Source organism: Lethenteron reissneri, chromosome 27 (assembly GCF_015708825.2).
Source record: "Lethenteron reissneri isolate LAM-NWPU_2019-01 chromosome 27, ASM1570882v1, whole genome shotgun sequence".
Lineage (NCBI taxonomy): Eukaryota > Metazoa > Chordata > Hyperoartia > Petromyzontiformes > Petromyzontidae > Lethenteron > Lethenteron reissneri.
Genome location: NC_083805.1, coordinates 2,384,165 through 2,396,435, shown reverse-complemented (window position 1 = coordinate 2,396,435; position 12,271 = coordinate 2,384,165). Strand labels below are relative to the sequence as shown.

General features: G+C 53.6%; 1 protein-coding gene across 1 annotated transcript in view; it reads right to left on the bottom strand.

Moving 5' to 3' along the window:
• Nucleotides 1-224: 224 nt before the first annotated feature.
• Nucleotides 225-12,271, bottom strand: part of LOC133348330 (sodium- and chloride-dependent GABA transporter 1-like) — a 30,834-nt gene continuing 18,787 nt past the window's right edge. The window contains exons 4-13 of the mRNA XM_061561071.1: nucleotides 12,007-12,139; nucleotides 11,360-11,494; nucleotides 10,666-10,769; nucleotides 9,829-9,953; nucleotides 7,966-8,078; nucleotides 6,700-6,840; nucleotides 6,116-6,215; nucleotides 5,317-5,417; nucleotides 4,706-4,873; nucleotides 225-593 (exon numbers count right to left, since the gene is read on the bottom strand). Coding sequence (XP_061417055.1) covers nucleotides 372-593; nucleotides 4,706-4,873; nucleotides 5,317-5,417; nucleotides 6,116-6,215; nucleotides 6,700-6,840; nucleotides 7,966-8,078; nucleotides 9,829-9,953; nucleotides 10,666-10,769; nucleotides 11,360-11,494; nucleotides 12,007-12,139 — 1,342 coding nt within the window. The 3' untranslated portion in view covers nucleotides 225-371. The remainder of the gene's footprint in view (nucleotides 594-4,705; nucleotides 4,874-5,316; nucleotides 5,418-6,115; nucleotides 6,216-6,699; nucleotides 6,841-7,965; nucleotides 8,079-9,828; nucleotides 9,954-10,665; nucleotides 10,770-11,359; nucleotides 11,495-12,006; nucleotides 12,140-12,271) is intronic.

Sequence of the window (12,271 nt, the reverse complement as noted above, 5' to 3'; positions counted from 1 at the left end):
GCCGGTGCTCATTCGGTGCTAATCTGCGAGGGTTTTGGCAGCAAAAATAAAATCGGAATTCTGAGAAATTCTCTAAACAGCTCAGAGTTTGGACCCACGTTTAAAAACTTGGTGCGCCAAGAGCACTGCACACGCCTTACACCTCCACGCATCTCTCCACCCTCTTATCAATTGCGCCCCCCCCCACCCCATCTCATCCCCCTTCATGCAATCGGCACGGCACCACCCCCCCTGACCCCCCCCCCCCTCGCCGGACACCTACACCGCACGCTAAAAAAATGTCACTGCCAACAACGCAGAGAGAGAAAAAATCATAAGAGTTTCCTTGGAAACGAAACATCAGAGCTCCCAGAAAGGAGCTCCCCGACCCATCACGACTGCACGGGGCCGGGGAGGTCACGCAGGGGGATGCTGACCCCCGAGGGGTCAGCCTTGTAAGGGGGAGGCGGCGAGTCCTGGCCCGTGGACGACACCATCAGCAGCTTCCCCAGCTCCTCTTCCTCCTCGGTCTCCGCGACCGCGGTGCCCACGGGCGAGGCGTGGTCAGCGGGGGGCGCGTGGATGGGCAGCGGGGTGATGGAGATCAAGAGGCGCTGCGCGGGAAACAGGGAGGGTACGTAGGGGGTTTGAGTCCCGGACGGCGGGGGCGATGTGGGTTGTGCCCAGAAGGAAGTAGGTTGCACAATTGCCCCAGCAATTCAAAAGTGTCATACGTTCACTTCTCATAGCAATCGTCACTTCTCATACCACTCGTCACTTCTCATAGCAATCGTTCCACTGCCCAGCTGTAGTCTTTGGCCTTCGGGACTCCCCCGGTGGCAGCTGCCCCTCCTGTGCAGCACAAGAATGACTCCAGCACCGGGCCTGCGAGTGGGCCTCGGCCTGCCAGTATAGGGGGTCATGTTGCTATCAGCTGGGATACAATGGAAGTAATTTTGGGAGCAAGTTTTTGTTTTATTTGGCAAACATTATTAGTTCATCGCGTACACGGAAATCCACTCCTGGATGATGACATCATGTAGCACCTGTGTATACGAGGCGAGATAGTTAAATGTACTTTGGGGGGGGGGGGGCGCCCCTTCCGTCATATTGGTTAAGCACGTGGGGTGGGGGAGCATAGACGTCTGAAGCGTAATACATTACGATAGATTTTTGCTGCACTGCCCTCTGCTGCCCACGACTCAGTTCGGAACGTTTAGGAATCCTCAGCGTTTGACGCCGATGTCAGAAATTCAGAAAATCCGACGAGCTCGCAGTTTCGAGAGGTTCATCGCGGAGATGTAAAGTGCGGCCGCTGGAAATCGCAAGAATTTTAGCACCTGAGAGTCTGATGAGAAACTAAACTATTTACTCTTTTTATTTTACCAGGTAAGGCCCACTGAGCTGTATAGCTCTTTTTCAGAAGCGACCTGGCCACAAATGATAGCTCAACGAAGTGGCTTATCACGTGGAAATGTGCAGCAGTCAAATACTCTAAACGCACGTTTCTAACTAAACGTGGAGGGCATAACCAGAGGACTCAGAGAAAAAATCCACGCGACCACGGGGAGAGAAACATGCAAACTCCAAATATGCAGCAGGAGTCAGGGTCGGGATCGAAGCCACGACCTCCTGTGTACGAGGCGAGAGAGATAACATCTCCTCGCCACCATGGCTTGACATGGGTCGCGCGACTGGCGCAGCCGGCAGAGACTCCGGCGTTTAAGCTGAGACGGAGAAAAACGCGGCGTGATGCTTTTTTGTTGGTGATGCACTCCCCTTCACCACTCCCCAACCCACCCCACCTGCCACACCCCCCCCCCCGTGTCGTTTGCCAAGAATCTGCCGCAGTGGGGGGTGGCGATGATTACTCGGCGGTGGCGTGATGGAAGGCGCGGAATGAGTAACTTCCCCCAGGGGGGAATTTGCCTCTCGTACAGATGTCCAGAGACGGAGCGCAAAAACATTCACAAATAAGCACGTGCGTGTGCGCAATGTCTAAGCGTGGGTTGGCTGCCGACATTACCCGCAGTCACATGAACACGCACACACACACACACAGAAAGATAAAGATTCCCCGTATAGCCTTAACAGACTGTTGGGAAAGTGCTGTTTTCGCGAGTAGCACCTATGAAGGCCGACACGGCACATAAAGGGGGTGGTTGGTCTACACCACGCTGATGTTTACACACCACAACAGGTACTAATTTTTAAGGCCGAGGTGACCTAAGGAAAGCCCAGGACCAGTTGTAATATATTAGCCACTGTTAATGATCGAGAGTGGGAATGGAACTTGGGTCACCGGGTTTGTAGTGCAGTGTGTTAACCACTACACTGATGGAACACATACATACCCGTACACCCATACACCCACACTGGCACACATACACATCCATACAATGTCACACGTACACACTGGTAAACATACACACAAAGACAAAGATCCCCCATATAGCCTCAACAGACTGTTGGGGAAAGTGCTATTAGCAAGTAGCACCTATGAAGGCCAGAATGGCACACGAGGGAGTGGGTGGCCAGCACCACGCCCAACCGCCTTTGTCTTCCCAGTAGCGATGTTTGCACACCGCACCAGGTACTCATTTCAGGCTGAGTCGTCCTAGGGGAGGCCCAGGACCGGTTCAGATAATCGTCACTGGGTGTTGGCCGTGAGCGGGAATCGAACCCAGATCGCCAGGTTCTTAGCGCAGCGCGCTTACCGCTACACTACTACTCCCCACTGAGGCACACACACACAGGCACACACACAGGCACACACAGGCACACACACGTACACACATTGGCACGCACTGCACTACTATTAGACTTGGACCGTGCTGGTAATGCGAGAAAGCCTCGGTGTAAAGTGCAGGATTGGCGGACAATTTTCACAACCACCCACCCCCTGCCCCCACCCCACCCACCGCTTCCCTTCCACTCACCCCCCCCCCCTTTCGATCCCCCTCCCCTTGTCTCCATCTGCCTCCAACTAAATCTCCCTCTCTCATCTCCCCCATCTCCCTCGTTTCACCCTCCCTCAATCCATTCCATTCAGGTCTCCAAGTAAGCAACTTGGGCACACGTGTGTGTGTGTGTGCGTGTGGCAGTTGGGGGCAGCGGTGGCGCAACGAATCGCGCAATGTACTGCGAACCCCGTGACCAGAGTTACATTTCTGGCCACAGCGAGTTTGATACTTGAACTTGGGCCCTGTGCACGCTGGCTCAGACTTAAAACTGGGTGCCTGGGTACGGCGTTGTTAACGGATAACGCCAGCATGTGCTGGCCTTAACAGGCGCTCGCTAACAGCCCCGTGCCCCCCAGCAGACACCCGTATCTCTAGACACCCGTGTCATGCTATGGCGCTGTAGGAGGAGTCATTATTATGAAACTAAAACTAAACTATTTATATTTTACCAGGTAATGCCCACCGAGCTATATGTACTTCGTACATGTAAAAACCCATTGCCCGAAAACCCCCTTTACAATACAGTAATACAAAAGATTAAAGGCGCCAAATTTACAAAGACGGTCACTGCATCGCGCACTTTCGGATGCGGCCGTCTGGAACACTTTTCCTTGCGAAATGAGGAAGCCGCTGAGAGCAACGCACTTTTAAATCATCAAAATTGATGATTTAAAAAAAGTGCTTTTTGTGTTTAGTATGTTGTCCTTCCCCCCGCACCTCCGATTGGCACGTTGGCTAGGTACGGTGCAAAAGAAGTTCAACGTACGTACAACGGCTGGCTGGCCACTGCCATCTTCCCGACCCCACTCCTCTGCGGTTCCTCTGCGGTTCCTCGGCGTGCCTCCCGAGTCATCATGGGAGATCGAGCGAATGGTTGTTGGTATGCGTGGGCGAGCTTAACATTATAAACTGTAGTTATGATGAATCTGAATGCGCTTCCCGTAACACGGGCGACGCCGTGGACTCGTCTCGGGGGGCAGCGGCTTCCCAGAGGGGCTGTCGTGTGCGGTCAATCTGTCCATTTGAAAGCACGAATTGCACGCAGCGTTTGAAACGCAAAGTGAGGCAACAAGCGCGGCGAGTGCATCCGGCGATGCGTCGAGCTATTCTACGTCGTAGATTTCATTTCTCGAGGAAGAACAGCATTTAAAATAAATACATATTCTCATCGTGACACTTTCTGTTTTGTTTTACCCAGCCCTTGCAGCCATTGTCTTGGCGTTTGTATCTCGTATCGCCAAGACTTTACCTTTGGCGACTAACACAGCTGTTCATTGAAATGACCTACGATTTCTCGGTATTTTAGCATTTGACCCCATTCGTGTACTCAGAAACTTGCGCGCAAAGTCTCCAGCGTACGCAGAGATCCGCCTACCAATTCGAGGCGCATCACAGCGACCGTGTAACCACCCCAGGTGTGGGCGTGAGCATGGGCACGTGGGCGCGTGGGTGGGCGCGTGGGTGGGCACGTGGGTGGGCACGTGGGTGAGCACGTGGGTGGCTAAAGCACAGCAAGTTGGCACAGTAGGGAGCACAGGTGGTGCATCAGCCAATCATCTCAGTCAGTCGACCCGTGGCACCTGGGTCTGCCCCGTGACCTCCTGCCAGCGGGTGTTCGATACTTCACGTGGCCTCAAGGTGCACATGGCCTGGCACAAGCGTCGTGGTGACATCACCGCCACTTAGTGGCGAATGGCGGTTGTTGTTGAGCACGTGGGTGGGTGCGTGGGTGAGCGTGGGCAAGCGTCGGTGTGGGCGCATACCTCTCTGAGCGAGCCGGGGATGGTGTAGAGCGTGTGGGCAGCGCCCAGTGGGATCCAGATGATGGACAGAAGCGAAATGCACCAGCCCAGTGCCTCGGCCCAGCCTGGATACACGTAGTGGCCGTAGCGCGCCGGCTTGTACTGCACGATGCTGAACATCAAGATGCCCTGTGAGGTGGGGGGCCAAGTTAGGCCCAAGCTGTACAATTTTTTATTTTACCAGGTAATAGCCACTGAGCTATATAGCTCTTTTTCAGAAGCGACCTCGCCAAATAGTCTAAATGCATGATATTGATTCTAAATGTGGAGGGAAATACAGGAGGATCCGTCGAATGAGCCTGACTGAAAATGTATAAATATATGAATATTAAATTGGCTGCTATTCTGGCAACGACCGTTCTTTATAGCAGTGTCATTGGGCGACACAGATCATGCATTTATATGCAATCTATGGATCTCTGTGTGAGTCTATGAAAAAGACTTCTGGTCTTCGTGTGCCCCTACAGCCTTCATAGGTGCTACTTGCTAACAGCACTTGCCCCAGCGGTCTAATGAAGGCTATACGGGGAGGGAATTCTTGTCTTTCTGCGTGTGTGGGGAGAGGTCCTCACAGAGACGAGCACCGGTGCACAGAACCGCCAGCAGACGCGGAAGAAGATGTTCGGCGGTCGCCCCAACATCTCCTGCACGTTACTGGAGAGGCGGTCCACTCCTGAATAGGGACACGCGCAATGAGCCATGCTCACTCATTATCCATCCGAGATCGACCCCTGTGGCTCCCGAGCAGGTACCCGGGTGGATTGTGGTGTCGCAGAACCGCGAGGGATATGGCGACAGCTTGGAGGATGACGATGATGTTACAGAGCGATCGTCTTTATTGTAAGGCCCGCGGGCCACTGGCAGCTCCTGGTGGCCTTAAATGCAGCCCCTGACATACAGCCCCCCGACAATACACAAATGTCAAAGCTACCCCATCATGCTGTCAAAACCCAATGGTTTCAAATGTGTGGCGGTGGCCCTTGCACACCCCTCCTCTGAAAATTAGTAAAGAACACACTGACGTAGGGGAATAAACTATATATATACAATTGGTTTTTTTTTAACCAGGGAAGGCCCACCGAGCTAAACAGCTCTTTTTCAGAAGCGGCCTGGCTATCACAAATGACAGCACAACGAAGTGGCTTATTATCATCACGTGGACATTTATAGCAGCAGCCAAATACTCTAAACGCGTGGTGATGTTGATTCTAGACGTGGAGGGAAAAACCGGAGGACCCGGAGAAAAATCCACGCGACCATGAGGAGAAAGAGCACACACAAACTCCAAATACACAGCAGGCGTCAGAGTCAGGATCGAACCCACGACCACCTGCATACCAGGCGAGGTGGTTAACATCTCGCCGCACGTACCATAAAGCCAGCAGATGGCCACCACCTCGAAGAACGCGAGGAACATGAGCGACGTCACCGCCGTGTAGTGGTCCATCAGCTGGAACACGTAAATCCCTCCCTGCAGGATGGCAAGGGGGCACACACAGCGGGGTTGGTGGATTGCACGGAGATCGCCGTCGTGAGATCGCGACGCTTCCCCAGGCCGACAGGTGCAGAGGAAGTAGGTTTGTAGCGTGAACCTGAAACCTGACTGGGCGTGGATGACAGGGTCAATGCCGGTGCGATTATTAATGCTCATGTGGGTGCTTGGCATAGTTTCATCGGTACGAGTACGCTACTTCGTGGTGTCAGTGATAAGTGTCGAGGCTAGCTTAAGTATTGGTGACAGCAATCGGTTTGAGTGTTAAACAGCGTTAAGCTTCAGTGTCCGTGTAGGGATCCTTGTGAGCGATGGTCGCTGTTCACCACGTTAACGGTAGCGGATATTGCTGGCGTTAGTACGAGTGTTCGTGCCAAAGTCAGTATTGGGGATAGTGCTTGTGTCGATGTTGGAACGAGTGTTGGTGTCAGCGGTCAGCGCTGGTGGTCAGAGTGGGCGGCACCTGCGTGACGTTGGGCAGGCCGAGCAGGAAGGCGACGAAGCAGACGAGCAGCACGACGAGCTCCTTGCGCTTGAGACGGCGCAGCAGCGCTGGGCCGCAGCCATCCATGAGGCTCGTCACCATCACCTCCACCATGGCGAACTTATGCACACACATACACACATACACACACACTCATATACCATCACCTCCACCATGGAGATCATACACACACACGCACGCACTCACCATCACCTCCACCATGGCGAACTTATGCACACACATACACACACATACACACATACACACACATACACACATACACACATACACACACACACACTCATATACCATCACCTCCACCATGGAGATCATACACACATACACACGCACACACACATACACACACACACGCATATACCATCACCTCCACCATGGAGATCATACACACATACACACACATACACACACACACACACACTCATATACCATCACCTCCACCATGGCGAACTTATGCACACACATACACACATACACACACATACACACACACACTCATATACCATCACCTCCACCATGGAGATCATACATACATACACACACACACACTCATATACCATCACCTCCACCATGGAGATCATACACACATACACACACACACACTCATATACCATCACCTCCACCATGGAGATCATACATACACACGCACGCACTCACTCATATACCATCACCTCCACCATGGAGATCATACACACACACGCACGCACTCACTCACATACCATCACCTCCACCATGGAGATCATACACACACACATGCACACGCACTCACCATCACCTCAACCATGGAGATTGTACATGCATGCACACGTATGCAAGCACGCACACTCATAAACCATCACCTCCACCATAGAGATCATATAACAACAACAACCGCCATTCGCCACTAAGCGGCGGTGACGTCACCACGACGCTTGTGCCATACATACACGGACACGCACGCACGCACTCACTCATATACCATCACCTCCACCATGCAAATCTTACACACACATATGATGGCAGGTGCTGGCCTGCAAACACATTCACCACAAAGACAAAGATCCCCTGCGTAACCTTAACAGACTTTTGGGTGAAAGTGCTGTTAAGCGAGTACCTCTGAAGGCCGGCACGTCCGGCCCGCCTTCTGTCTCCCTAGTGGCGATATTTACTGCACACCGCCGCACCAGGCACTCATTTGGAGGCATTCGGCAGCACGACCACCCTCCACTGAAGCCAACCAAAACTCACCTGAGAGTCGAGGCCCAGGCAGAGCAGCATGAAGAAAAAGGAGACCGCCCAGAAGGGAGACACGGGCATCGTGACGAACGCCTCCGGGTACACGACGAACACGAGCCCCGGGCCTGAGGGACACACGCACACGATGCCCCCCCCCCTTTTAGCATCTCCCCCGCTCTCCTGCTACACCGCCCCAGTCCCCAAACCCCACCGAGCCCCCCCCCCCGCCACAATCTCGCAGCATGGACAATGAACGCTCGCGAAGTCGGACATCACAAGCGGGGTAGATTTAATACGGCAAGTCGTCTTTTGCAACCGATATCGTGAGTCGCGTTTGATTTTTTTTGGGGTCCGATCGTTTGCGTTGAGTAAAACGTCGTGTTGTACACCCTCCACCATCCGACACGGCCGATTGATAACATTGTCACGTGACGAACAAATGCGGCTGATGTGCAACTGCTTCCGCAGTACCACTGTTGGGGACGATGCTGGAGAGCTATCCGCACACGGTTTAACAATTGAGTACTGACCTTTCGCTGGTGGCTACAACCAGCACCATTAGGCAGGGGCGCCATTGTGGCGAGATGTTAACTACCTCGCCTGGTATACAGGGGATGGTGGGTTCGATCCCGACCCTGACACCTGCTGCTCTATATTTGAAGTTTGCACGTTCTTCGGGTCCTCCAGTCTTTTCCTCCACATTTAGATCCACTTCTACGCGATAAGCCACTTCGTTTTGTTCCATCACGTGACAACTTGATTAACTGGTCGCGTCGGGAATGAGGGGTGTGTAACGACATGACGTTTTACTTCACGCGAATGATGCGACCCCAAAAAAAAATCGATGACGAATCAACAAAGCTGGGTGCGTGCTGAGAGTGTGCATACGGGAGGCATTCGTGTTTCTCACTGAATATTCCCCCGGGTAGACTGGCCGACAGGAGAAGGGATAGGATCGCGGAGGGCGGCCTAGGCCTAGATTAGAAAGCCAAGACAAAATTCCATGATGCAGCAGCAGCCGCAGCCGTAATCATCGCACAATGTGGGGGAGCACATGGACGCATTAGACAACCATTCTTGGAGTTTCGTAACTCTAGTAAGTATGGCGGTGATGAATCATAAACGGCCATAGCGAAAGGCATGGTGGATGTGGTGTGCTGGGTGTGGGGAGTAAAATATTTTTTCCCGTATCGTGAACCCAGTTCAGATTTTGGCTGCAAAAATTCGGATGTGCCGCCCCATTCTCTACGGCGGGGAGGCAGTCGATGAGTGTCAGCCGTTAAACACCTCCCCAGCGGCACAACGGGGTTTAGGGGGTGGGCATATCGCCCATCCAGGTGAGTGGAGGTGGTGCGGGCACTGGGTTAGGGCCGCTTGTGCGTACACAGCTCAACTGGGAGGGCGACACCAGGCCTCGCTTGGAGGCTTCAAGTCGGCACAGAGCTCATGGAAGGAAGGAGAGGTGGGGTGGCAGGTGTTGCACGGCAGCTCAATTTCCATTCGGCAATAACACCATGGCCTTAAAATGGGGGGAGGGGGGGGGTATATATATTATATAGGTGACGTTTCACGCAATGGCCCTTCTTCATAGCACACAACAAAATCAACACATGCAATTAGAAGAATTTAGAGGAGGGCAGAGCTGAGTGTACAGAGTAGTGGTTGAGTGTAGAGGAAGCTAGAGGTGAGGGTAGAGAGTAGAGGTGAGTATAGAGGAGTGCAGTGGGTGAGTGGAGAGGAGGGCAGAGGTTATCGAGGATGTATGTTTCACTTCTCTCGCACCGTACGTAGCCAACAAGTGCTAATCGGAGGTGCGGGAAGTAGTGATGAGTAGTGGTGAGTAGAGGTGCGTAGTGGGTGATGGCAGGGCCATACCGTCGGTGGCGATGTTACTGACGGGAAGGCCGTGGATGTGGGCCATGTAGCCGATGGCCGAGAAAATGACGAAACCTGCGAAGATGCTGGTGGCCGAGTTGGCGAGGGAGACCACCAGGGTGTCCCTACAACAACAGACAACCGCAACGACGACAACATGGCAGAACAATCACGCACACGCATAGACGATTCTGTGATGCTCGCCCTCGGGAGTGTTCAAATCAGCTGATGATAACCATAGCGCCTCGCGCGCCAGGCACAGCACGGGAGGCGGTGTCGTCCGTAGGCATCGTGGAGGCCCCGGGGAGGCTGGGATAGCGGCTCTGCCGGGGAGGCCGTGGGAACAACTCTCCGATCAACGTGGCCGTTTTGTTTCTCTAGGCGAGCCCCCTAACAATCACGATTCGTAATCGATTTTTTCAGATCAGATAGTCGCGTAGGTCAATGGTGTGAGTTGTAAACCCCTCCGCCACCCGATGCGACCATTAAAGTTGCTGCGCAATGAGCTCAACGTGGCCAGTTTACTAACGCTTCACATACGAGCGTGTGACACTCGAGGAGTTCCCACGTTTCCGATGGGTGGTTCACGAACCCACTTGCTGTACTGCCACCTCTTGGCCCACTGTGATCTGGCAGTTTCGCAGATCCCCATGTGATCCGGCGACGCACGCGGTACGACGAACGGACACGGCGGCCCACCAATCATTGCACACACAGCGCGCCCCCCCCCCCCCCCCACCTGCGACTTAGGGGGCCCCCGCGATTCAGTCCGACCCGCACTCGTGACTTGATTCACCTGCGGTGGAAACAGCGGCCTCTAGTGGCTGGGCCACTCACCGCAGGATGTTGTTGTTGAACTTGTTGTAGCTCGACAGCGAGATGAGAGAGCCGAAGCTCACGCCAATCGAGTTGAACACCTGAGCGGCGGCATTCACCCACACCTGGTGGGGTGGGGGTGCGGTGGGGGGTAAGTATTAGGGGGGGCCCTGGGTTTCAGTGCTCTGGATAAGCTAGACACAACGTCCACCTCCTCACGCACCGTGCCGGCCCTGATGGTGACTACGATGGCGAGGACGACGATGATGGTAACTATGGTGACCACGATGGTGACCACGATGGTGACGATGAGGAATGCACGCAGCCCTTTTGCCCCCCCCCCAATCACCTGCTGCCACGGTGACAAGAGGTTAACTACCTTGCCTGGTATACAGGAGGTCGTAGGTTCGATCCCGACTTTGACGCCTATATATTTGGAGTTTGCAGTGCGCCTATCGCCATGTGGCCGCGTGGATTTTTCCCCGGGTCCTCTGGTTTTACCCTCCACATTTAGAATCAACGTAATGCGTTGCAATACATTTCCACACGATAAGCCACTTCGCTGAGTTATAACTTTTGAAAAAAGAGCTACGTAGCTCAGTGGGCCTTACCTGGTAAAAATCTAAAAATTGTTTAGTTTATAGTTTAGTCTTCCCCTGGGTGAGTGAGGGAAGTGAAGGGGGGGGGGGCTGGGCTGGGCTGGGCTCTCACCCACCTGCACTTCGGTGAGGCGCCCCCACACGGGGGTGAGGAAGTAGTGGATGCCGTTCATGGCGCCCGGCAGCTGCACGTTGTTGATGAGCAGCGCCAAAAGCACCACGTACGGGAAGAGCGCCGTGAAGTACACCACCTGCGTGCAGACAAAGATCCTCCGTGTGGGCCACGCACACCGTTGGACCTGGAATGGCGGTGTGGCCAGAGCCACAGTGTGGCCAGAACCACGGGGGGTTTCCAGCCTTCTGTCTGTCTTGGTGTGGAGTGGCCAGGATGTGGGGGGGGGGTACCCTCAATTTTTTTAAAGGGGGCCCCAGTAATCAATCAAAAAATCAATCAAACTTGAATTATTTAACATAGAGCCACTTTACAATGCAATCGTCACTCAGCGTTTCACACGTAAACGTAACAACATGACATCATTAACATTTGAGATACACAAAACAGTAAAAAAGAGTATTACACAGTTCAACATGTATATATTGAGATGATAAAATGAACCTCATTAAAAAAACAACAACCGAATTTAAAACAACAAACAGTCGACCACAACAAAGTAATCCATTATAATTTTTCAGTTGACCGATCATCGGCTGTTCCGATTGGCCGACGGCCCCCCCAGGGGGTGCTGCCGCCTGCCGCCTTCACCTTGCCCGTGGACTTCACGCCGCGGAAGATGCAGAAGTAGACGAGGACCCACGCGAGCAGCAGCAGCCCCAGCAGCTCCCAGCGCATGCCGCCCAGGTCCTCCACACCCGCCGTCATCTGCAGCACCGTGTGGCTGTGGGGGGGGGGGGGGGTATCAAGGGAAACCACCACCACAACGGGAGGAGGGTGGGAGGGCGGGCGGTTAAGGAGGAGGTGATGAAGAATGGTAGGACGCCAGAGTTTGTGCAAGTTTTTTACGCCGGTA